Source organism: Eucalyptus grandis, chromosome 3 (genome assembly GCF_016545825.1).
Source record: "Eucalyptus grandis isolate ANBG69807.140 chromosome 3, ASM1654582v1, whole genome shotgun sequence".
Lineage (NCBI taxonomy): Eukaryota > Viridiplantae > Streptophyta > Magnoliopsida > Myrtales > Myrtaceae > Eucalyptus > Eucalyptus grandis.
In genome coordinates, this window is record NC_052614.1 from 5,594,027 (window position 1) to 5,621,230 (window position 27,204).

Sequence of the window (27,204 nt, forward strand, 5' to 3'; positions counted from 1 at the left end):
GTTCGTCCAAGTGGGAGTAATATGAGAAGTGATGAATTAAATTCAACTCATTCTCAATTGCAACCACATGATGAGACGACATCATCATTACCTAATCCAAGTGGGAGCATGATGGGGGATGATGTGCAAAGTGTACAATCTCCCATACGGCGAACAAGTCGCCAAAGTATTCTCCGTCGACGTTTTGACATTGAAGGGGAAACTTTTATGGTTGCTCCACAAGATGAGGATGAGCCAAGAAATATTAATGAGGCTCGAATTGCCCTAGTAAGGAAAAATGGATTAATGCAATGGAAGAGGAAATGGAGTCAATGAAATCAAACCAAGTCTGGGAACCGGTTGATCTTCCAAAAGGACGCAGAGCTATTGGGAACAAGTGGGTTCTCAAAATAAAGCGAAAGGCTGATGGCTCGATTGAAAGGCATAAGGCTCGCCTTGTGGCGAAGGGGTATAATCAACAAGAAGGAATTGATTATGAATATACGTTTTCTCCTGTAGTGAGATTTACCTCGATTCACATTATTTTGGCAATAGTGGCTAGTCTAGATCTTGAGTTACATCAAATGGATGTAAAGACTGCTTTCCTCAATGGAGAATTAGAGGAAGAAATATATATGGAACAACCTGCTGGTTTCATAGTAAAAGGCCAAGAAGAAAAAGTATGTCGACTTTTGAGGTCGATATATGGTCTTAAGCAGTCATCAAGACAATGGTATATACGTTTTCATAATGCCATAATGGCATATGATTTTGTGATGATTGATGAGGATCATTGTGTATATATCAAAAGATCCAATGATCAATTTGTGATCATATCATTATATGTTGATGATATACTAATTGCCGGAAGCAATAGGGAGTTTGTTAAGACTGTCAAGAGTTGGTTGTCTTCCAACTTTGAGATGAAGGACATGGGTGAGATTGCATACATTCTTGGAGTTAAGATTTCAAGAGATCGTTCGAAGAGATCATTGTCTCTTTCACAAGAAACCTATATAAATAAGGTTCTTGAACGATTTCGTATGCAAGATTGTAAACCCATAGACACTCCTATTGCGAAAGGTGAAGGATTGAGCCATAGACTGTGTCCGAGGACTCCACAAGAGAAGGAACAAATGAAACATGTTCCTTATGCTAGTGCTGTTGGGAGCTTGATGTACGCTATAATGTGTACAAGACCCGACATATGTTTTGCGTTGGAATGGTGAGCGAGATACCAATCCAATCCAGTCCAAGACATTGGAAGGTCGTTAAGAGAGTATGCGAGGTATCGAAGGGAACCTGATTACAAGTTGAATTATCAAGGAAATGATCTGCGACTTGAAGGCTATTCAGATGCTGATTGGGGAGGAGATTTAGAAGAAATGAAATCTACCTCAGGATTTGCTTTCTTACTGAGCAATGACGCCATATCATGGAGTAGTAAGAAGCAAACGTGCATAGCCTTATCCACGATGGAAGCTGAGTTCGTGGTATTATCAACAGCAGTACAATAAGCGGTTTGGCTTAAGAGATTCTTGGATCATTTAGGTGTTATTGAGAAAGCTGCAAATCAATTATTGGTTAATTGTGATAGCCAAGCAGCTATAGCATACACCAAAGATCCAAAGTATCATGGCAAGACCAAACATATAGATACAAAGTATAACTTTGTAAAAGATATGGTTGCACGAAAGGATGTGAACTTACGGTACATATCTACGCATAGAATGGTAGCAGATCCTATGACAAAGCCAATACCTAGAGATGTGTTTATGGTCATGTAAAATCTCTAGGATTGCGTAGAGTCGATGTACTTTGGATTGTAATTTCCCGAGTTGTTCACATTTATGAACTAATGTTGTTTCATTATTAATGCCTATGAATCTTTGTTTGATCTTTATGCATCTTAATGCTCAGTGCATTACTTTATGTTGAGAAAGTATGTTGGACAGATAAAAGATTAGCCCACTCACACGGGTAATCGCCTCTATTTACTGTGTGATAAATAGAGATGAGACTGTTTTTAAGCTTATTATCTAGATGATAATCGAGAGCTCAAGCTTAAAATACGTATGTCGCCTTAACTGAGTGTTAAGATGAGGACATAATACTTACCAGACCTCTCGTGCCTGGATAAGCTGAAAAGTTTATTCATTGGGCATTGTTGGAAGCTTCATAATGTTAAGGGCTTGGAGAAAATCGCATATGTGCAAAGACGGTAAAATGAGGGATTCAACAGCAAGGCCTCGGCAAATCGCCCACTTCTGTTTAATTTCGAAGATTTAATGGAATGATGGGAGTCATTTTCGCATGAACTTGCGGAGACCACAGAGCTCCACGAAACAGACCGTCTTTTCTTCCGGCTATTGAATCGGATTCTTGAGCTTTTGTGGCTGCTTATCTCCTGAACACTGTATTACTATTCTTCCCTTCATTTGAACTATATTATTCTCCAAATGTGACCGTTTGATTGTATAGCTCTACCTACAGCATAAGTTGAATTATATTACCTTAGCAGCTTAGGTATGGAGCAGTGAATAGATACATGAGCAACGCTAATGTTTTAGAGCACGCAGGGAAAACATTTGTGATTGCGGAGAATTACGTGCATCGCCACGTTGGAAGCTCATGGCAATTGGAACTTCGATGGGGATTGGGATCAACCTTTCACTAGTCACCCAAAGGTAATGATCTTCCGATATGTACAGTATGCCATGACATTTATATTATTGATCTAATTTCATTGATTTGCAACGTTGTATGACAGAGAGCGCCTGAATTGGGGGAGCTGGTCACACTGGGAATAAATGCTGCGAGACCTTACTATGATATGGGCGTTATATCTGGTAACTCGCTCTATCTTGATTTCATGACATTGTCGCATTCTACAATAAGCATTAAGGATAAGACTACGAGAGCTGAGATTGGTAAATTGTTTCAGCTAATGAGAAGAAACTCAATCACGAGAACTTGATGAAGGTCGAGTATTATAATTTCGAAAAGGACAGCTTCAGCGATGGGTGTGTTTCTGTCCTTTAGAAAGACGGTGCCACAGTGGACAGTGGTTGGATTGTCTCTTGGATGCATAATGAAGAAATAGTTGTGTCCCAGGTTAGGTTTAAGAGTTTTAATACAATCATGTAGCTTTGCCTACTGGTAACTACGTTCGATATGATATTGAGATTGTGAAATTTGCAGGTTCATGTGATTGATGCGCAGAAGTTTGAAGGCGAGCCAGTAGCCAAAATCACTCTGCCTCAAAGGGTACCCTGTAGATTCCTTGGTACCTTCGTCCTGATAACGAATTGATGATGGGGACACCATATCTTATGTACAAATCATAGTAGGAGGCCTTACTTTTCTCATCAGATAATAGGTTTTTTGCCTTTAGCATGTGATGTTTTTTATAACTTTCTATGTCCAGTTTGTGGTAGTATTTATTGCTTATAAGTAACTGTATCCGCCCCGGAAAAGTAAGAGTTAAGAGGAACCGCACGGCTCTTTAAGCTACTGTAATAAAAGTTATGCATGTGTTAGCACGGCATCGGATGTTTGAGCCATTGAGACTATGTAAGCCTCTATCCACCGACTCTACTACAAGGTCATTGGCTGGAATTTTGCCTACTCATCAAGTTCTAGAATTTCTTCACAGAATTCCCTGGCCATTTTGGATTCACTGATCAAACTTACGCGTTGAATTTTGACCAAGGGTGGAATGTCGATCAAATTCATCTTATCTGGAAAAATCTTCTGATCTTGTGTAATATTCATTCAAGCATTAGAATTTTTACCCTATGCACGGTGGACTCATTCCTTCGAAACTCGAAATGGACCTTTGAAATAGCATGATATACCATATCATGATCATGCTATATATGATAAAAGCAACGGCGTTCTTTTTTATTTGGGACATGGAAATCAAAGATACCATATGTGGAGTTGGTTCTGAATTTGAGATTAAGGATGGAGTGACTGTGTAAATGTAGGCAGAGCTAGATGTTGTAATTGCTTTGTGAGAGTTTTGGTGTCAAGACAACTCTGGAAAGATGGAGATTCGTCACTGGTACATTACGCAGAAGATTGAACATCATAACACTAGAAACAGAGGGCGCACTTGCAGAGTTTCAGGATTTGGCATAAACTAAGTCCATATTCAGTGATTTGAAGTTCTTTCGCTCCCGAGATAATCTATTTTGATAGCTAGTAAAGTTGCTGACTAGATGTCAAAAAGCTGTTTGTCATCGATTCAAATGTCTTTTCTCATCGTTCTTATAGTAAAATCAAATTCGTTCACCCTAATCATGAGATTGTTAGCCTTAGTTAATTAAGTACAGAAGTATAGACTAGTATGTTCATCCGCATTACTTGGCATTCTAAATTTGTACGCGGTTCTTTGGTTTTGAACTCCATGGCCACTTCAGGTTCTTGTCTCTGCAATTAAAATTGAACTCCATAGTCAGTGTCCATTACTCTTCCTATTCTACAGGAAGGGAAAACAGAGGCACTTTACAGTTTTCTCTTTACTTTTTCCCATTTGTTGAAATAGAACAAGAACAGACACGGACAAACAGCTAGAAAAAAAAAAAAAAAAAAAAGATTCAAAGAAGAAAGGGATGATCACGAAGTGAATGAAGGGATCCGAGTTGATATATCCGTTGAACGTGAGCAGAGATTCAGGGCTTGTGGAGGTATCTCCCGGCAAGCAAAGCAGCTTCAATGACAACAGAGAGGACGTCGACGACATCCTCAACTAGGCATTTGCTTCCTGTAAACGTTCGGCCTCCCAAGTTCTTGAAGTTGGTCATGCAGTTCAGTAAGTTTTGGCTGCACTCCTGGCTCAAATAGTCATCTGCATGACACCGCGCCAGGTCTCAGTGTCACAACTCCATATATCTAAATGGACGACATGACCTGCTCTATGAGTGAAAGAGAAAAATTGAACAATCACACAATATGATGCCGTCGCCATCACATCCAAACGCAACATTTGCCGAGCCAGAGTATTTGTGGAAGTTATTGTCCGGGATCAGCCCATGAGAAAGAGAAAATCTAGACATAGCATTTTTTTTTATAAAAGCAAATGTTGATGTTATTGCCAACGTGAGTGCATCTCCTCCCCACAATCTCCTCCCCCAGACCTCATAACAGTGATTAAAGTTGGCTCATGAATGAAGAGATAATTTAGTGACATTGTGGAAGAACAGAGCCCTCACAAGCACATTAATCTTACTCATGTCTCTTTTAGTCCCTTACACCATTTTCTCTCTATCCACTCCGTAATATACTTTTTCACAACCGTGAGTCCATGCACGTAATAGACAAGTAAAGCTATTGCTCACCAATGAAAATGCTTCCGCATCATCCTCATAAGATTATGTCCATGCAAATGCGCAGGCGAATGACTAGTTATATCAATCGATTGAATGAAGAAAAGTTGAAAATGTCGATGTCGAAAACTCACTGTTTTTGGCTTGAACGCAGGCGTCATGCTTCATGCAGCAAGCGTCGAGGCCGTCGCAGGGTCTCTCCCCGGGACATCCACTGTACAGAAGCCCACAATACTTGCCATATCTCAGAAATGGAGGCACTGTGTCATTTTCAATAATATTTTCGATTTATGTCAACACTAATTAATCAACCAATGAAAGTTAATCGACAATCCTTCATCACACTGCACAAGAATTTTTTTTTTCCCAGAGAAGCGCAAGCATCAGTAGATACCTGAGCAGAACTCGGACTCGCATTTTCTGCTACAGTCTTTGCCCTGCGAAAATTATCCATTCACGTAAGAACCAATGTGGGTTTCCTTCTCTTTACTTCTCTTTCGATAGCTTCAAATCAGGGTAATTAGAAAGATTTGAACTCACGACGGAAATCGCAGCGTCTGCGGCCTGAACGCCGATATTGAGGGCACGGGCTGGGACGCCAGAAAAGCAGAGGACAAACAGGGGAATAAGAGTTATGACAAGAGCTAACTTCGATGGCTGCGGGCTAACCATCGTCATGGCCGGCCTGAGAGAAGCGCTGAAACCGGGGAGCTTCGTTTTTGCTTCGAGGCACTGATTCACAAAGAAGAGAGAGAGAGAGAGAGAGAAGGCGCAGTGAAGAAAGGGAGGGCTGAATTTCTTTTGTCGTGTTTCGGCTCGTGAAGTTCTTTGGAGCCTTGTTCACACTTGTAAGCCGAGCTGGCTGTATAATATATTTATGTTAGAAACACGGTCACGAGTCTGCTGTCGGCGGTTGCTCTACCGGGAACCTGCTCTTGCCGGTCTTCGGCTCTTCGCTTTCGAGCGATTGGATTTTGAGCTTGAAAGAGCAAGAACAATGAAATTGCAAATTTAAAGAAAAAGAAAAAAAAAGAGACTCTGGTGGCCACGGATCGGAGAGGGGAGAAGGCAGAGACGCTGCGCTACCCTTGCCGCCCTCGGTGACGGTGGCAATGCTGCCTTCCCTCTTGCTCTTCATCTCTCTTTTGATGACCTCAATCTAGGAGTGAGTAAAAGCAATAGTCCGAATCAAACCGAACTGATCGATTATTAGGTGATTTCTCGAGCATTGCTCCGGTCCTCGAGGCATCAATCTAGTTCCTAATTTCATGCAATTGAAACCAATGAACTTCGGTCAATTCTAGACGTAGAACCATTCATCCAGATTGAACAGATTTTTTATTTTCAATAGTTTTTTTATTTTTTATAAATGTGAAAAATCTCTAATATTTTCACAGTTCCTTTCTACAGTCTTTCCCAAATTTCAAACAAAACCCTAATCACTCTTACTCATGCCTCCTCTGCCAATCTTCTCAGCCCCGCTCAATGAATCTATCGCGTTGCCCTGCTCCGACAAGGAATTGTTCGGTTCCATCGCTAATTGAACACGCCGTGGCTACCTTCGTTCCTTCTTCCCCAATTGAACCCCGAAATAATAAAACTTAATTAAATAATAAAACAAAAGTAAGAACCATCTCAAACGCTTCCCAATTCCAGGATTCAAATTTAGAGAACGGGAAGCTAGCAAGTTCCCGGTAAAAACATGTGATTACAAAGGCCACGTGTTCCTTAATCATGGGGAGCCCACATAAGCGGGTGTAGAATTTGATTTTGACTAGCATTCCTCGTGTAGATATATATTTCTCATCTAGGTATGGATATGAATGGAACATGTGGGGTTAGGCGGTCGGTCTCATCTCGTGAACGTGACTTTTGAACCCACGCAATACCCAAAAACAGAGGTTACAGAGGATATCCGATTCGCTTCGTAGATTCTTCAGCAACCCCATTTTTTTAATGCCTCTGAATTCCCTGTAGGTGACCGACGTGATTTTAGAAATCGCAGATCATTTTTCAAACTTCCAGACTTGGTCCTTTTGAATTAGAGGAAGTTCGATTTCTTTCCTCAGCTTGTGGACAATCCAAGATCGGCGGATGGGCAATGAAGAAAGATCAGCTGATTGGCCATGATGAAGGCATTTCAAGCCGTGTTTTGTGAAGGGTTGGAAACTTTGCTCTTGTAGGGAAGAAAGATGATGAGAGGAGAGTAAAAGCTGGCGAGGTGGACTTGTCGAGGTGCGCTAAAACTGGCCTGAACGCCTCATGACTGCAGCGTGATCGAGATATAATATCACTATGGCGCTATACTGAGTTGATCTCACGATACAGATGTTCGTTGTAGTCTCTTCTATTGGATCGCAGATCGTCATTGTAGTCAGTAGCTACCAGCTAATGTGCTCGGTCGAGTTCTTTAATAATGGATTTTAGTTCGAGGGCAGCATTGCGGAAAGCTGATTTATAAGAGATGTTACTGCCTTTTAGTGTGGCTCTGTTCTTGAAGCAGCTATTTTGCATTGTTCACCTTATTCCGACATGTCACAGCTTGAGACTGTGGATGTCTATAAATCTGATTCCCGATTTGTCGAGGCATTGCAAGCAAAATAGATAAGTTAGATCAACCATGATTGCAATTTTTCCTCCTCCTGAAGATTGAGAATCTTCATCGCCTAGGCGCGTTTTAAGCATTTGCATGACATCAACTGATCGTTATCCAACAATCTTCATTCCCAATCATCAGACAAATGCCTGCAGCTACTGCTAAGCCCGAAACAACCCGACTTCTCTTGTTGTTACTTAGAGTAGATGTTAACAGCCTTTCGAGTTCAAAGTTAAGATCCATATATTGTGGAACGGGTCAAATGACTCGCTGCAGCAAAAAGAGCTGAGCAATGGATTTATCTGTATCTATCCTGGATCCGGTGTATCATCTCAATGTACACATTTACAAAATTATTTCAATGAACGAAAAAATTGCAATGCCAATTTTGGTGAGAACCAATCTGAGAAGTTAGCTAATATGAATCCCAGGAATACCTGCAAGTAAGAAGCCACCATCAAATTAGTCGAGGAAAACAGTGCTCGAAACTTGTAGAGCCGGTGATTTTCTGTCACGTACCTGGACCGAGCCAAGAATGTAAATCAGCGAAAACCGCCGACCGTGTATTAGCATGTCTTCCACCATGGCCACGGGTATCGTGAGGGAGGCTCCTAGCGACGCCACGAGAGGAGTGGTCCAAACAACACCGAGCGCCCTGTTCGTAATTTACAAGTCTTATTAATCAGATTCAAGAAGGTGGAAGTCGTCGTTTCATCAAGGTATAGCCTCTGAACTAACCAGAAGTAATCGGAGAGGAAACTTCCGGCGAAACCGTTGGCAAGAACAACTCCCCCACGGCCGCCGACTGAGGAAAGGCAAATTTGGGCTCTATGTCTAAAGCAATGAGAGGCCAAACTGGAAAACCCAAGCATTAAAAATTAGTTAAGACACCATTGTTTGAGGAACAGAAAAGTACTTGGTTTTATTGCCACCGGTTCTGGTCAAAATTTTGAAAATCATTAAATAAATCAGCACACCATCATGCGAAAAACTTATACTCACGAGGGAGTTGAAATTAGGGGATTGCTCTTACCAAGCCACCAAAGTGCAAGAAGCGAGAATAGTCCGATCCAACCGAATAACTTTTGCATGTCCACCCTTTCTCCTTCTTCTCCAGCGTACTTCTTGAGAAGCACTGAAATTTTTCATATAATATCGTTAGCTGCTACATCTCTGTTGAAAATTTTACCCGAAAGAATTTATTTGGAAGACAAAAAGAATGCCGTACCAGCAAATAGTCCATCAGTTGCAGCCGAGAGAATTGCGAAAAGATTTCCTAGAAGAGAGTAGGTTCTGTTGTTGAAGGAACAGATTGAACACAAAAACAAAGACTTAATTAATTGCTGGCAAGTAATTTCAGTCAATACGCCTAATAAAGTATGAATTAAGAGGAAAATGAGCGGAACCCAAGAGCAAACTAAATAGGCGGATAATAATAGGGAAGGATTTACACATTTATTTTGTTATTACATCAGCTTGATTTGAGTTCCAAAAGAACTATCTCACGAGAATGTTGGATCTCTAATAGGAAACGAGCAGAAAGAAAACGAAATTGTGAAGTCAAAATGAATCTGGAAAACAAAGACTACATACGCAGCTGTGTTGGATTGTGATTGATTGGTACTTGAAGTCTTCCCTAGTGTAGTCATGGCAACTCCGGCTATACTGATAAGGACCGAGATTACTTTTACTACACTTATGGAGTCCTGTCCTAGAAATGCACCAATCAGAAGGGTGAAAAGTCCTGATGTCGAGAACAATATCGTGGTGCTGGCAACGCTCGTTCGTGCGAGTGCAGCATTCATGAAATACTGCAAACAATAATAACACGCTTCAATACTAGGCTTTATCTAAAGAAAGTGCAATTTCCTCTTGGTATTCAACATAATTACTAATTAAGGCTCTCTTGGTCTTTAGATGATGCAGGTCATAAAAACGATCATAGTAAGAACAGACATTGTAATCAACTGATTCTAGCAGAGGATAATAGATGAGTGCCAACTTTATGCAAAATTATATTGAGAAAAGACATGATTTTATAATAGTAAATCAGTACTTCTCTTGCAAGCCCCATAATGATACTTATACCAACTTGAGAAGCTGTGAAAAGCACATGCTTTGTATCAGAAAATAAATGATCAGTCACTTAAAAGTAAATTCCCAGTAAAGAACGTTATCGATAAAAACAAAATGGTCTCTTACCTCAGACGCAAACCAAATAGGCGCAAGGATGCAGGCGACTTTGAGGATTTGCTTGCCGTTCAACTTCTCCTCTTGTTCCACAATGACATCATCTTTTTCTTCTAGAACAAAGGCCTTTCCCTCTTCAAGTAAATGAAGTTCTTTGCCTGTAGAATCTCCCACGGTCAACTTTTCTTGATTTTCCATTTCAATATTACTCTGCTTGCCATTACTTTTGCCTGGAGAATCTGGACCTGCAGAGATTGCATCGACTGTCTCTGCACTGTCGCCATTTTCGCTGGTGCGGGATCTTAGGGACTTCAGTAACCAGTCCTTGAAGAATGCTATGGGAAGATAGAACGCCAAGAGCGAAATCCCGAGATAGGTCACTGCGAATGGCTGATCATAGTCCTCGAAAACACCCTGTTGCAAATTTATGTGTTATGCTGGTAAGAGTTACTGCGATGGAGGAACTGATGTTCTTCATATTCAAAAAAAAATTTCCACAGGGAAAGAAAATTAAATTACTGCCTAATAGGATCAGAAATTGAAGCAAGATAAAATAGGCACCTACGGTTCACCGACTAAACAATGTAAATAATTAGGATCGCCAAATAAAACTCTGAAAACAACGTCAAGGTGTGTCACTTATTTAGGCTCTGATCAATAACTCACTTATTTAATGGAAAGCACATGATGAAACCTGCGCGAGTATAACGAACCTCGCATGCTGAGTTGGCTCTATTTAGATGTATATTCTCATATTAAGGGATGCTTAGCAACGTTAATTAGCTTATTATAAAATGATTAAGCATCATGAGGTGTATTTACTCCCATGTGGAAAGATAAGGACACGGAAGATTATCTGATCAACTTTTGTCTTTCCCAGAATTTCTAAACCATTGGGTAAGCTCCAGGATTTACACATTTGCAAGATCATGATGCATTTTGATTCTTGACCAGATTAGCACATCTTACCACTTCATCATAATGATTGAGCATGGTTTGCTGATTTTTTTATTCTTAGTGCTGCTTCTGTGTAATCCCACTCAACCCACAGATTCACATCCTTTGATTGGAGGATTATGTGTGAGACAAAAACATAATCAAAAAGTTCAGCCGCACCCAGAAAAAGAAAGCTCGCCATAACTCAAGAAAGATTGAAGCCATATCTTCTACTTCCTCCTCTTCTTCTTCTTCTTTTTCATTTAGAAGAAAATATAAAAGGCATGCAATAATGAATTTCGCACAAACACAGAGAGAGACTAACCTGAGTGACTTCTGCAGAAGTGACCCACATGATCACAACGGTGATAATGAGAATCAACCCACCTTTGTATCTCCAACTCATTTTGCCAATTTTCACAGAAATGAGCTCACAAGCAAAGAAGAACAAAGAAGACAGAATCTTGCCCAAGAAAACGAAACGTTTAAGAGCAGAGACAGAGACAGAGACAGAGACAGAGAGTGAAGTGCTGGTTCGTCTTGATGTGGTGATGGTGAAGTGCTGGTGTGTGTTGATGTGGTGACGGTGGAGGGAGGAGAGATATCGCTGAGGTTGCATGGGATGGGTACTTATAGAAGAGAAGATTAGATCCCATGCATGAACCACCGAATTAGAAATAAGCAAATATTATTATTATCGTTGGTACTATAGAACACCTTGGGGATGAATGAGATAGTTTCAGTTGTCTACTTCCACCGACTGAGTCAACCGCGTTCTCTCCCCTTCCTCCGAGTTGCCACAACGTGTCTACGCTCGGCCCCACACCGGGGTCCCAACTCTAACTCTACCTGTCTCCTGTCTTGCTGTGGGACGAAGTAATTTGACCCGATTGAATAAAATGACTGAGACTTTGTGGGTTAATTTTACAGCTTTAATTAATTGCGGGGGCTGCTATTCGTTTCCTTCTTTACATACCCTCTTGAGGTCGGGGTATGACTAGGTGCTTAGTAAAAGAATGTCAGCATAAGCTTGAACATTTCGATTTTTCAACTAGTGAAAATAATTATCAAAGCTCGGAACGCACATGGTTTTTTTATCTTTAAAGATATTAGTTATGTATACGTGCCCTCCACGATGTAAAGTACTGCTTATCCAGCTTGACATCACCAATTTTTCTAATATAAAAGATGACAAGTTGCAAAATGAGCACGTTTAACTTAATCAAGTAATTAGTTGTTGTAATTCTCCGTTTCTTCTTTAGATTTGTCCAAAAACCCCTATTCTTCTACTTGGTAATTACGATTTTACCCAATGTCATTTTATTGAAAGCTCATAAAAAAAAAAAAGTTACCTTAAAGCATTGCTACCGTGGAATGGTGGATACAAAACCGCCAAGCTTTCCAAAGGAATGACATCCTTCCTGACGATCGGTCCATGGTTTTGCATCAAATATAAAACTGCCAAGGCTATTTCTTTCTTTCGTTTGGCTCACTAGAGGTGTAAACGAATGGACAAATTTCAGTTCATTTTTGCTTTGACTTCTCGGAATCCTTCCAGGAAAGCTTCCCCCTAAATGAAAACTCACTTTCATATTTCTAGCGAGATCTAGGTCTTTATCATTTGGTGGAGCAGTGCATCTGTATCATATCCTTAAAAAAAGGACAAAGTTTCCAAAAAGCACTCATTTCTTATGCAACAACTCAACTCATTTCACGTAAGTCAAATTTTAAATCAAGTACTTAATATAATTACAAGATGATGACCATTTGAGATATATGTTAACTTATATATTACTTGATAGGGCCCCTCTCACTCGATGTAATATTTTGGAATGGTAGAAACCCCTTCATATTTAAAAGCTAATGTCCTCGTAAATTTTAACCCTTGTCCCTCAAAGATATATTTCTTGTCTCTCCACCTTGTCTGGACTATTTTTCCATGATGATCCCTCCTCACCTTCATTGAATCAGATATGAGCTTAATCCATCCACGAACCACACAGCTAAAGCTAAAGGAGGTCCTATTTTCATACCATTTGTGATGATCCCGACTCATTTTTCACACAGTCCATTTCCAAAAGATATTGTCGACGTAGAGTCCCACCAGCAAATGGACATTCTAGTTTCACTCCCACTAGCAAATGTCATTTAATTTCGTGGCGACTCCGGACGAGTCATTGTATATTGTTCTTTCTTTTCTTTTTCTGTTTTTCATGGAAGGCAAAAAAAGGGAGAGAAAGAACCAAAAGAACAAAAAGTAGAGGAAACCCCACCAGCTGAGGGGGACCAACCTGTGACCTCCACAAGAATCTGAAAATTGAAGGACTTTAGGACTTTCCTTGCTCCTACGAGAATATCAAGGCATTTCTTGGCTGCTGTGGCTTGGACAGCACCACCCCGAGTCAACAAAAACAGTTGTGAACTCATTCAGTAACAGTAGCACGAGTTTCTGCTCCTCCCCTATGTCATTGCATTCGTCAGGAGTCAACACGTAGTCGTACATCTTCTTTCACACTGCATCTTCAAAGGGCAATCGGCAAAATTTAATAATCGAGCACTAACCTGTTTTTATCTGATCGTCTTTTATTTATCGTTGTCTAGGTTTCCTTTTGCATTATTTTCTCCCCTTCACATTGACCTAATCGTGAAAGTTGAGTCATGCCATCATCTTCATCCGCCCCACCAGTTTCTTTGGCGGATATCGAGTGCTGATCTATGTATTTCTGCCACTGTGTTTAATGGGAAGCAATCTACTATCAGATTTTCGTCACAAATTCCGGCTGAGTAATAATTATTTAACCATACCAAAATAACACAAAAGACAAAAGAAATCGATCATAATAAGACCCTTTTTGTCTTCGAAGGGAAAGTTTACTTCTTCTATTTTTGGCCAGAGGGCGGCATGTATAATGGATGCGGCGTGCTTGACATTACAGATCAGTGTGATCATGCCAACCCCAACCATGAAAAAAAAAAAAAAAAAAGGGAATTCATTAAGCATACCTGGAGAATTAGATGCCCGCATAATTCTGTGTCTCTTGGCAAAAGTACAAGTTTTGGAAAACTAATACCAGGAATTTGCTCAATAATCAAGTGTTTGAATAAGAGTCCTAAACCTAAAGAACGCGGCTAATCTTGACCTTTGTACTTAATCAATTTCCGTAATGTCTTCTTTCTAAAGTTGTCTATAAGTCTTGTCGGAGCATGTGCGGAGAGGTAGGCTGGATGTCAAGTGATACCTCAGATTGGATCGAGTACCGGTACTGGCGAACCCACCTTGGGTACCTCAGCATCAGCAGAACAAAGCACAAGAGAGAAGAACGGTGATAATTTTGTTAGGTCCATTGAATCCAAATATTTTGTAGTAGCTGCCAGTAAAACACAAACCCTAAAGCCAAATACTAGTAAATCTAATTGAATCGTAGCATTCTTTTCTTGACCACTATATAATAGGCAAAATCGGTCAATTTCAACATATTGTACGTTGCCCTATTATATGTGCGTGTCCGCTCAATTTACGAAACAAAATGGAATGCATATATTATTACATTATTCGTGGTAAAATCACTACTGGCAACAAATTTTTCTGCAGCAAGATTAACGTTCGTCGCCATGAATTATCAAAAGCAACAAAATATAGTATTTGTGGCCTTACGGTCAACCAAAGGCGACAAATCATTAAATTTGTCGCCTTAGAATTAGGGTGATCAATTGCCAAGTTGTCCATTTCCCACCCATGAATCGGGAATTGGACCAAAGGGACTAATTCCTAGTTTCTAGAATTGGTAACCAAACCAATGCCCCTTAGAATCGAGCCAACTAGTCCGATTTGGTTCCCAGGTGGACTAATGGATTCGATGGCATGTTAATTTGTTTTTGTTTGATTTGTTGTTAATGTTCAAGATGAAATCGAAAATGTTCTTGATAATCAATGCATTTTTGCAATTAGTGAATTATGTGTAATATTGTAGGTTTCCTAAAGCCTTTTCCTATTTGTGGCAAAATTTTGTTGGAATGAGCAACTACTAGGAAAAGTGCCAAAAAAGTCCTAAACCTTTTGCCTTTGTGTCAATTTAGTCCCAAACCTTTTTTTTGGTGCCGATTCGGTCCTAAACCTTTTTAAGTTGTGCCAATTCAGTCCTTTCCGGCCAATTTTAGCGGATTTTACTCATTGGGCCGGCCGGCCCGACGTGGCATGATTGGCGGCATGACATGGACTTTTTAATAATATTTTAATATTTTTATAAATACTTTTTAAATACTTTTTTTTCCTCCAGGGTCGCGCCGAGGTCTAGCGGCCGGCCGGAAGCGACCACCGGCGAGGCGAGGCCAACCTCGCCGGATCTCATGCGAGGTCGAGCCTCGCCGGCCGATTTGGCGAGCGGCCATGGGCGAGGCTTGCCCTCGCCCGGATCCGGCGAGTCGAGCCTCGCCGGCCAAGCTCGACCCTCATCGGCCATGGGCGAGGCTCGCCCTCGCCGGCCCTCGCCGAGATCCGGCGAGGTTGGCGAGGTCGAGCCTCACCCATGGCCTAATTTGGCAAGGTCGGTCGAGGGGGCGTGAGGCTCGACCTCGCCCGGATCGACGAGGCGAGCCTCGCCCATCGCCCATGGCCGAATCCGGCGAGGCGGCCATGGGCAAGGCTCGACCTCGCCGGATCCCGGCGAGGTCGACCTCGCCCTCGCCGACGATTACCTCTAGCCGGTTCTTGGACCCGGTGACCGGGCCGGAGGAAAAGACAAAAATAAAAAATATATATATTAAAAAATTAAAAAAATATTAAAATATTATTAAAAATTGTCCCACGTCGGCGCGATCGAGGCCACGTGGCCGGCATCCAGATCCCAGCAAAATCCGGTCAAAATTGCCATAAAGGACTGAATTGACACAACTTAAAAGGTTTAGGACTGAATTGGCACCGAAAAAGGTTTAGAACTAAATTGGCACAAAGGCAAAAAGGTTTAGGACTTTTTGGCACTTTTCCCGCAACTACTATTATGTTTTGATTTGTTCTTGTCATCTTACTCACATGCATGAGTAAAATGGGAGTCATGCACCTCGTGTATGTCTGTGCACATGAGTGAAGTCTAAATGGGAGATAGATTAGGGCTTTTTTTGACAGATTTTTAAGAAACGAAAAAAAAAAAAAAAAAAATCTGTCCAATCTAGGTAGTTTAGGGGACAGTTCCAAACTTGGAACTAGGAACTAGACCAATGCCCTCAAGAATTGCTTAGAAGCGACCGGTCCGAGCAGTCTTAGTCGAGCATTTCCTTTAAGGTGACAAAATCAAAATTTCATCACCTTAAGTCAAATTGAAAAAACAAAGTTTATACTTGTATTGCCATTGATTCAATCAAAGGTGGGATAATTATGAAATTTTGTCATCTTTTATTAGACCTCAATCAACAAAATCATGGTTTTGTCGCCTTATGTTAGGTTTAGTATGTGATAAAATCCAAACTATCTCGCCATTGAGGAATGCAGATTCGAACCTATGATGGTAAAAGTAAAAAATTTCATCGCTTTAAGGTAAACCTAAAGCGACAAAATCATTTTTTTCGCGGTCTTCAACTATGAACTAAGGCCACAAACTGAGGGTCCTTCTCTTTTGGTCGACCTAAGGCGACAAGCTTCTTTGGTCGACCTAAGGCGACAAACTTCTGAATTTATCGCCTTTGGTTTACCCTAAGTAGTTTTCATCACGTTTTTTTTTTTTTTTTTTTTTGTAACTGAGGATTTGCCCTGAGCCCCCTTTCACTTACATTAATTGGGATCACACGCCTCCGGTGCCTGGTGGCACCGGTAGACCTCGTCAAAACTATTTGGATGACTATACCTTGGGAAAGGCTGACCCAAGAATCCACTGCCAATGCCTTTCCACTTAAATCGCGATAGCAACGCGGGATTCAAAGTCTTAACCGTATCGAAACGAGGGAGAGAACGAATACCAACGTAGCTACCCAAAAGCGACAAAAGTAAGTTTCATCACTGTTAACTGTAATTCAAGACAGCAAACTAATGTCATCTTTGGTGTACCCTAAGGTACTTTTGTCACCGTTAGTATACCCTAAGGTGATAAATGTGAAAAAATTATTTTGTCGCATTTAGTTGAAATGTCTATGAAATTTATTTTTTTTTTGAACAGGGAAAAAATAGTATCAAATTTTTAATTTCTAGGAAATATAAGTACTAGTTAATTGTGCTTGTTATCACATACAAGTATTTAATACTAACACATAGGTTGCAAAGGAAATTGAATATACATTTCTACTTTGTCAACTAATATAATACATGCGGTATCATTACTAAAATGTATTTATTATATAATATGATTGGATATATTACAAGTGTAATTGTTAGATACAGTTTAACTATTTACATTGATGTATAAGTGAAGCTGGAATAACTATTAATTCGTGTCATAAAAATTACTGGTAAATTTTCAACCACGAGAAACCAAGCAGATTAGTCTTCAGGTTACTAGGAAACTAAGGCAATCAATTGCATGAACTTTTTATTTATTGATATGATAAAATTCTTTTCACTAAACTTGCAAGTTGATTATGAACTTCAAATATTTGTTTACATGAGCTAAATAAAATAGCCATTAGGTTTCCATTATCTTGATGGGGAAAAAGCCACAAAAAATCTCAAATTATGTCCATTGTGAGGCATTTATACTGAATTTTTTTTTATGATATCAAAAACCCCAAACTATATCTATTGTGATATATTTACTCTAAACTTTTTTTTTGTAACTTAAAAACCCTTATACTTATATCTACATGACTCATTTACCCTTCATTAAAGTTCCGTAAATGATTTTTCTGCCAAAACATTGTTGTTCTTATTTCATTTAAGCTAGGTGGGTGTCATGTCAACACCATTTATGTTCCATTCTCCAATGAGGTAAATTTTTAACAGCTCTTGATAGATGATAAATGTGTCATACAAATACTACTTTTGGATTTATTACGTTAAAAAAAAACTAAGATAAACATATTACAATTAGCATAATTTGAGATTTTTTTCTTTTTATATATATATATAGAGAGAGAGAGAGAGAGAGAGAGAGAGAGAGGAATTGAACAAGTTGCCGGAATTAGACTATGAAGAAACCTTCAGTTCAGTTGTGAAATTGGCCACCTTCAAGCTAAAAAGTCATTCTGTATGATGAATGATCTGATTTGAGAGCTATAAGAAGACATAATCTAAGGGAAAAAGAAGACATGAGAGAGAGAGAGAGAGATCTAATAATTTAATCAACTATAAGTAAATGAATCGCGCTTGTCATTAGGGTCACAAGGTTCGTTGTGAGGAATAAACTTATACAATTACAACCAACAAAGGGTCATATAGGAAATATCTGGGGTAGGGCTTATTACACCTTCTCCCTCTCCTGTCTCTTTCCCTTTTTCTTTTTACTGGTGGTGTCCCTTTTCCTCCCTTGTGATGTTTTACTATATTTTATTGGAGTGGGTTTTGGATTTGTAAGACTAATTCTGGATCTCTCAAGTCAAGCATCCGTTCCCCACCCAACCGCGTCAACTAGGAAGCACACTAGGACAACCAAGATCTACATAACATTCATAGGTGCTCGTGACTGATCCGGTGTTGGACAGGCTACTTTGAGACATGCAGATCGACGTAACTCTAGTCATTTCAAACGAAATTGTCGCCAATTGATAGTATAAAAAGAGTACATCTGATGCCTTCACGGGGGTAATTGTAGCTCAATCATATATAGTGCGAATCTATTTTGTGGCAGTAGTCTCTTTTTCACCTTTTGACCCTCGGATATTTATAAAAGGTGAAGAAAATCCTCCTCGCGTTGTTTGGGAAATTAATTTTGACTCTCCACAAAATTTAATTGGGGAAGAATTGAGACCAGCCCTAACAACACACTCAAGGAGTTTCAATGAGGTCCATTTACATGGACCGACCCGAACATTGGATCACATGGACTGTAACTTCGATGCCGCTCCTTCTGGGCCTCAAGAGTTGGGCCAGGCCCGGACCGATACAGCTCAGGCCCGGACTGGATCAATTCGCCAAGCATCTTCGGATCGCCAGTAGGTTCGGATTGAATAGTGATACGGTGTTTCTTTTTTATGTTATTGCTTTGCTTAGTTGTCAAACTCAAATGGAGTTCGCTTCATTCTTTAAAAGGGTTTTTCCTTTTCGGTTGTTTGCTGGTCATTAGTTTTTAACTTTTGACACATTTTGCACCAATATGCTTTTCATTATCAGCTCCTCTGATGCAGTCAAAGTATTGACTGTTTATTGCTTTTCATTTTAATTCATTGCGGCAAGGATGAATAGCGTGTGGGGGATTGGGCTTTTTCGCAGCTGTTGATCGTTGACCAATTCATTGTCCTCATCAAGTCATCTGGGCCACTGTCTGGTAGCAACAGTTTTTCGGCGAGGCGCAAATTGGGGGGGCCTCATGAATAAGGTCTTGAACCGTCGATCTATGGACCTGGGCATGGAAATCGACACGTGAGCAACCGTTGGGGGACTGCCCAAAACGAAAGAAGAAAGATAGTCTAGCTCTCTTGTAACGTTTGCACATATCAACACCACTGAGTAGAGTATGCTTGAATTCATTTGCATAGCATGTTTGAGTTGTTATCTATAATGTGCTCACATTTAGGATATAGTTCTTGAAATAAAAATTTATCTGTTGGGTTTGACCCACGTTTTCTCTTTTTAAGAATGATTATTTCCATATGCTGGTTTTTCACGCTTCGTTTTTCGTGTCAATTGCCTATTTGATAACCGCTTTGATGGGAGATGATTTATACAAGGAATGATACTCACAAGGTTTAACGCAAGCCCTCTCATTCGGAAATATATCATCGCACGAGAGGATTGGGTTAATAGACATTGCCCATAATATCATCAAATCTCTGTGAATTTCCAACGAACACAAAGTCAAAAATGGCTAGAGGCTTGTTTTATTTTTTATCTCATTTTTTCCACATATGATTTAATTAATGATTGAATTTTTTTCTTTAATGAGTGATTAAAATCACTATTTTATATCTAACATTTGGTATTAGAGCGTATTTAGTGTCTCTACCTTGTTTTTGTCGAATTTTGGTTCTTTTTTTTTCCGAGGCTTTTAAGATGAACAGCATTTCCGCCATTTTGGGGTCAAAAGGGAAATCACCAAGTCTGGCCAAATTCCAGTGACCCACCGCTCGACTTCGACCAATATCATCGCACCGCGATGGGGAAGAGTAGCCCTAAGTTAATCCGGCATATGGTGATCGCCAGAGACTAATTGCGCAGCGGAAGTTGCAAGTTAGGGTTTGTGTTTTGGGGAAGTTTTGCTTGATTCAGGCCAATTTCTTGGCCATTTTTGCCGAAACTTGAATCAACACGGTCACGCCGGAGTGGTCTCAAAACCTATCAATTATTTTGGTCTGAGATGAGCTGACCCATCTGGTGAGTTTGAGAATTTGCTTGCTGTTCATCTTCTCTCTTGCTCCACAATGTCATCATCCTTTGCTTCTGAAACAAAGGCCCTTCCCTCTTCGAGTAAATGAACTTCTTCGCCTGTTGAATCCACCACACTCAACTTTTCTTGATTTTCCATTTCAATATTACTCTGCTTCCCTTTATTTTTGCCAGCCTAATCTAGACTTGCATAGATTTCATCGACTATCTCCACACCATCTCCACTTTCAGTAGTAAGGGATTTTAGGGACTTCGGTAACCAATCCCTGAAGAATGCTATGAGAAGATAGAAGTTAGAACACCAAGAGCGAAGTCCCAAGATAGGTCATTGCAAATGGCTACTCATAGTCCTCAAAACACCCCGTCACACAAGCTGATATGTTAAGCTGGTAAAAGTTATCACGACAAAGGAGCTAATGTTTTTCGGATTTATATATTATTTAGGCTCTGATTAATAACTCATTTGTTAAATGGAAATAATGTGATGAAAATCCATTCCACGTGCTGTTCATAATCTAGCTTGCAATTGGCTTGCATGTGAATTGCACTTGCAAATGGTTTGCACGTGAGTTGCACGTAAGAGGATGTTGAAGTATTGTCCTACATCACTTAATAGTGAGAGTAGACATGCCTTTGTAAGATGCATTATTTTTTTATCAAGCTAATTAACATTGCTAAGCAACCCTTAAAATGAGACTATACATTTTGTTAGAAAATCAACCCAAAAACTTAAGCTAGCAAGTGGAAAGAGATTATATGAATATGAAGAGCATTTAAAACCCCGAAAAATGAGCTAGTGGATTATACACAAATCAGAGCCATGGTGACGACACATTGGCCACATGGACCCATAGGTGCCTCCTAGTTTCTCCACCGTAGTGATGCCTTTGAACTTCTAGAAAATTGATCATTAATCAATTGTTTGATCGCTTGATATTTTGAGCTGGTTTGATACTGCAGAAATAGGGTTATAGAGAACAAGGGCATGGTGTTGTGGCATACCTTGGGTTCCATCGTGCGCCATATCAAGAAGATATTCCGTTGATGCCGACATTGAGCACCGGGTACCTGGACCAAGTCCTTCAAATATTTCTTTAAACTAGCTAATTAGGTTAGCCTCCGCAATTTCTATTTTCTTATTTGTACATCCTTCTGAGAAATTAATCAGCTTTATTATAATAAGTAAATCAATCCTTCCTGTCATTAGGGTAATGAAAACTTCGGTGTGAGGAATAAACTTATATAATTACAACAACAACAAAAGGATCATATGTGAAGTGTCTGGGGTAGGGCTTATTACAGATTCTCACTCTCCTGTCTCCTTCCCTTTTCCTTTTACTGGTAGTGTTTCTTGTCCTCGGTTGTGATTCTTTGGTTTATTTTATGGGAAGGGGTTTTGGAGTTGTAAGTCTGTAAAACGAGGATCTCCATGAAGATGCTGAATTCTGGATCTCTGGCATCAAGACGAATCAAGAACTGTAGTCAAACATCCGTTCCCCACCCAACCGCATCAACTTGGAAGCACACTAAAATCAAACGGGTTAATTATATCATTAAACATATGAGATAATTTAAAAAGCGAGATCTCCATGGCATTCCTCAATAGTTGCGATTGATCCGATCTTTGACGAACTATTTAGAGACGTGCAGTAAGTACAGTAAGACTGAACATGTTAGCACCATCATTAAATATAAGAGACTAGTCAAAAACCGAGATCTTCATAGCATTTGTCAATGGTCACAATTGATTGATCTTCAATAGGCTGCTTTGAGAAATCACACGAAGACTGAACAAATTAGTACTATCATTAAATATACGAGACAACTCAAAAAACCAAGACTTCCATAGCATTCATCAATGGTCATGATTACGGGCCACTTCGGGACATGCAATAAAGACACTAAGACCGACACCCTAAGTATTATTATTAAATAAACAAGATAACTCAAAAAGTGAGATTTCATAGCATTTGTCAACGGTTGTGATTGATCTGATCTTCGACAGGCTACTTTGAGACGTGCATATCAACTTAATTCTAGTCATTTCGATGAAATTGTCATTGATTGAGAGAACATATAGAGTTACATGCCTTTGCAGGAATAATTGCGGCCCGATCATGGATAGCGCGAATCTATCTTGTGGCGTGTGCCCGATTTTCAGCTTTTGAACCTCAGGTACCTATAAAAGATCAAGAAAAACCTCCTCGCGCTCATTCAAGAAATTAATCTACACGAGGAAATTATTTACCTAACTGTCCAGGAAATTCAATTAGGGAAGCTTTGAGACATTCAAGAACTTCCAATAAGGTCCATTTACATGGACGGACCAGCGCGAACATCGGATCGCATGGACCGCGGGCCCGACGGCGCTCCTCGTGGGCCTAAATATTTGGGCCCGGACCGGCCCACACAGATGCCACCGGGCCCGCTTTCCAGAGCAACGCGAATCCTCCTCCAAAGACTCGATTTTTCTTCGTCAATTTCCTCATTTTCTATCCATCTTCTGCCTCTCCGGAAATCGAATTCCTAGCTGGGACGACATCATTAGGCGCAGAATCGAAGGACCTCGGTGGGTTGTTGTGTTCTTTGTCGGCTTTCGGGCAGTCTTATCTTGATCCTCGAGCTTCCTCCCTCCCTTCGAATCCTCGGCCGCTCGTTCTTGCCGACGAGTTCAATCGGTGCCGGTCAAAGATTCGCCGATGGGTTCGGATTGAATCGGCTTGTCGGATTGCGCGCCGGCTGGTTCGAGAATTCGCCCGTTGCTTGTGGATTTTGATTTGAGAAGCGGGTACCCTTTGAGTTGCTGGGAGGAATTTTCAGCTACCATTTGGTTAGTCGAAGCTGAGTGCAAGAAAGTTCTTCATTTGCTCGTGCTTCGATTGAAGCTATCGTGTCGTTGTTTCTTTTTTCGTCGCTTTGATTGGTCGTCGATATGGAGTTTGCTTGATTCTTTAAAAGGGTTTTTTTTTTTTTTTGGGTGTTATTTGCTGGTGATTGGTTTCTTGCCTATTGACACATTGTGCATCAATATGCTTCTCTGGTGCGGTCAAAGTATTGACTGTTTATTGCTTTTCATTTTAATTCATTGCAGCGAGGATGAAGAGTGTGAGGGAATGGGTTTTTTCGCAGTTGTTGACCAATTCATTGTCCTCATCGAGGCCATTGTCCGGCAGCGACAGCTTTTTCGGCGAGGCAGCGAACGAGGGGCCTCATGAACAAGGTATTGGACCCTCAATTTATCGACCTGGGCATGGAAATTGGGGCTTAAATAATTTTTGGGGCTGCCCATAACGAAAGAAGAAAGATAGTCCGGCTCTCTCATAATGTTTTCTACATAGCAACACCAAGTAGCGTTTTCATGGCATGTTTGAGTGTGTTAGTTGGAAGATATGTTCCTTATTCTCTGAATAATCTGCTAAGAAGCACTGGGCATTGAAGACAGTCCAAAACTGATTCCTTGCATTTTTTTCAGTGTAGTGGAGTGCTTAATGTCCATCTTCTTTTTGCTCTTTGTTTGAATTGTAGATATAGACATCGAACTCAACATGGCCTGCCCAAAGAGTTTCTGAATTTTTTGTCATGGAGTGTGCTATTGTGGTAAAAAAGTGGATTGAGACGAAATACCAAAAGGGAGGGAAGGACGCTTATTATGTGATATGAAGAGTTTGTGCAATTCAGGAAATAAATGCTATAAAGTAAGAGGACTAGTCATGCACTTGACATAGTATAATCATTGTAGGAAGGTAGGACTGCAAGATCATTACAGCTTTCTCCGATACTAGGTGGGGTAGACTGAAGCATATGATTGTGTAAGTATTGTGGCATCTTTTAATGTATATATCAGAGTCTATGCTTGCCCATGTGTTGTTTTTGAGTGTAGGTAACTCTCTCCTAGTGGATATTCCTGAGTCGCAACCTTCAACAAGTTACATATTTGTTTGTTTTGGCAGTAGACTACTTTACTATCTCCATTCCCAGTTTGCACTGTGATATGGGAACTCATAATCAAGTGCTGGAAGTCAATATGCGCACCTTTTTGTCTTTCATGCATTACCTTCTTTCTGGGCGTTTTCATGTAAAGCATCTGTGAGGATTACAGTATGATTAGATCCGGCATGTTGACCATAGCATCATAAAAAAGGTTGTTTCTTGAGTAGCAGGCTGCTAGCAAGGCCCTTCTAGTGGAGAAGTAGCATGGTCAAACTTCCTTTTAGCTTCGTGAAAGGGGCAAGACTCATCTCACTTTCTATGATATTCAGCCCATGCAGATTCTCCGGAAGTGTCTCAAGCTTCTGTTGATCAATCAGCTTCTTCTAATGGAACTCTAGAGAGTCAGCATTATCCCTCTCAACAGCAAGGTCTGGTTGAAAATTGTTCCCAATCTCACTCTAGCTCTGATAGAGGAAAGTCAAATCCTATGTCTAAGATCAACGATCTCCAAATTAAGTTTTTGCGGATTCTCCAACGGCTTGGGTCAACAGGACAACCTTTTGGCAGCGAAGGTCTTGTATCGGGTTCAACTAGCAACCTTGATTCAATCAGGGAAGCAGATCCAAAAGTGTTGAAGCATATGCATGATAAGGCTAGAGCACAAGCAGCACAAGAAGAGGCTGCTGGTGTGCCTGAATTAGATTTTTCATTTAAGGTACTTGTGCTGGGAAGAACTGGGGTTGGCAAGAGTGCAACAATAAACTCACTTTTGATCAGACAAAGGTAGTCACTAATGCATTTCAACCAGCCACAGATTCCATTAGAGAGGTTACTGGAACTGTCGGTGGATGAAAATAACTTTTGTTGATACCCTGGTCTTTGTCCTTCTTCTACTGCTAACATGAGAAGAAATAGGAAGATTTTGCTCTCTGTGAAGAAGTATATCAGAAAGTCACCACCAGATATTGTTTTGTTTTTTGAACGCCTCGATCTTATCAACGTGAACTATAGTGACTTCCCTCTTCTGAAGCTTCTTAGCTTAAGTTTTTGGCAACGCAATTTGGTTCAGACAATCCTTGTTATGACACATGCTTCCTGTTCCCTCCCAGAGGGACCAAATGGTTATCCTGTCATGTATGAATCATATGTTGGTCAATGTGCCAATTTGGTTCAAGCTACATTCATCTTGCTGTGTCAGATTCAAAATTGAGAATCTGTACTGTTGGTAGAGAACCATTCCCGGTGCAGAAAATTTAGTGGAGAAAAGTTCTTCCAAATGGGCAGGTTTGGAAATCTCATTTTTTGCTACTATGTGTGTGTGTATGAAAGTTCTCAGTGATGCTAACAAATTTCTGGAATTTAGAGACAGCATTGCTCTGGGACCACTAAATGCTAAGAGGCAGCCGTCTCTGCCTCACCTTCTCTCCTCCTTCTCCGACATCGTCCTTCACCTAGTACTGGTGGTGCTGACTATGAGATGATGATAGCATACTTTCGGACATGGAGGAAGAAGATGAATATGATCAATTACCTCCCATAAAAATTTTATCAAGATCCCAGTTTGAGAAGTTGACCAAATCGCAGAAGAAGGATTATCTTGATGAGTTGGATTATCGGGAGACTCTCTATATGAAGAAACAGTTGAGAGAAGAGTTGCGGCGCCAGAGAGAGCTCAGAGAGATAAGCTCTGAGAAAGGAGAATTCAGACTACAACGACAGTTCTGACAATCAAGAAACATCCTCTGAGCCTTTTTTGTTACCAGATGGCTGTACCTCCAAGTTTCGACTCAGACTGCCCGCTACATAGATATCGCGGCCTTGTCACTGGTGAACAGCTCATTGTCAGACCTGTTTTAGATCCCCATGGTTGGGACCATGATGTAGGTTTCATGGAATTAATCTGGAGACATCCATTGAAACGAAAAGGAATGTATATGCCTTAGTCACTGGACAGATGAGCAAAGAAAAGAATGATTTCAGTATCCACTCCGAGTGCTCTGCAGTTTCATAACTCCACAAGTGGACCTTCTTATACTTTAGGTCTAGATGTTCAATCTGCTGGTAAAGATCTTATGTACACCGTGCACAGCAATACAAGGCTGAATAATCTGAAGCATAACATTGCTGAATGTGGACTTTCTTTTGACACGTTTTGAGACAAGTGTTATACTGGTGCCGATTGAACACACTATGCACATTGGCCGGAGAGCAAACTTGTAGTGAATGCTGGTCGATTAGGGGCTGCTGAACAAGTCGCATATGGTGGCAGCTTTGAAGCCACGAGAGGTGGGAGGGACTACCCTAGGACAGATAGCATAAGTCTGTCAATGATGGTCCTTTCTTTTGACAAAGAGACGTGTTGAGTGGTGGCTTGCAGGTCTGAGTCTGCTTTGAGCCGAGATACCAAAGTTATGATCAATGGGAATCTAAATAGCAGGAAAATGGGACAGCTTTCTTAAAACAAGTAGCCTGGAGCATATGGAGGATTGCATTGATCGCACTGGTGTCAATTATTAGCCTTTCCGTAGAAAGATTACTGAAAACGCCGGCACAGGATCACTAGAGAGTGGATGAGAATGCATCGCTTGGCACATTTTGTTCTTCTGATTGTTCCAATCCATAGTGCAAGGTTTAATAGTGCAGTTATTCAACAACAATTGTTTTGCCTCACACAGGAGAAGGTTAAATGTTGGCATGATTGAGTAGTTACAAGCTCTCATCCCCTGGCCTTTGGATGTCTTTACCCACATTTGTACAGCAAATGGTAGTGAGATTTTTCT

The 27,204-nt window shown here is 40.5% G+C and overlaps 2 protein-coding genes and 1 pseudogene across 2 annotated transcripts; 1 reads left to right on the plus strand and 2 right to left on the minus strand.

Moving 5' to 3' along the window:
* Positions 1–4,340: 4,340 nt before the first annotated feature.
* LOC104436234 (phospholipase A2-alpha) lies at positions 4,341–6,115 on the minus strand. Its single transcript, XM_010048954.3, has 4 exons — positions 5,850–6,115; positions 5,704–5,746; positions 5,444–5,569; positions 4,341–4,831 (listed from the first exon to the last, which is right to left on the minus strand). The coding sequence occupies exons 1-4, from the start codon at positions 5,985–5,987 to the stop codon at positions 4,656–4,658; spliced, it is 483 nt and encodes a 160-aa protein (XP_010047256.1). The 5' UTR covers positions 5,988–6,115; the 3' UTR covers positions 4,341–4,655.
* Positions 6,116–8,108: 1,993 nt separating this feature from the next.
* On the minus strand, positions 8,109–11,656 carry LOC104436235 (uncharacterized transporter C405.03c). Its single transcript, XM_010048956.3, is given in 9 exon segments — positions 8,109–8,342; positions 8,425–8,560; positions 8,644–8,692; positions 8,695–8,760; positions 8,939–9,040; positions 9,134–9,198; positions 9,499–9,716; positions 10,108–10,509; positions 11,357–11,656. Coding segments are annotated over 9 exon segments (1,416 nt in total). The 5' UTR covers positions 11,651–11,656; the 3' UTR covers positions 8,109–8,258.
* An 11,563-nt stretch (positions 11,657–23,219) lies between these two features.
* LOC120291586 overlaps positions 23,220–27,204 on the plus strand; it is a 7,786-nt pseudogene continuing 3,801 nt past the window's right edge.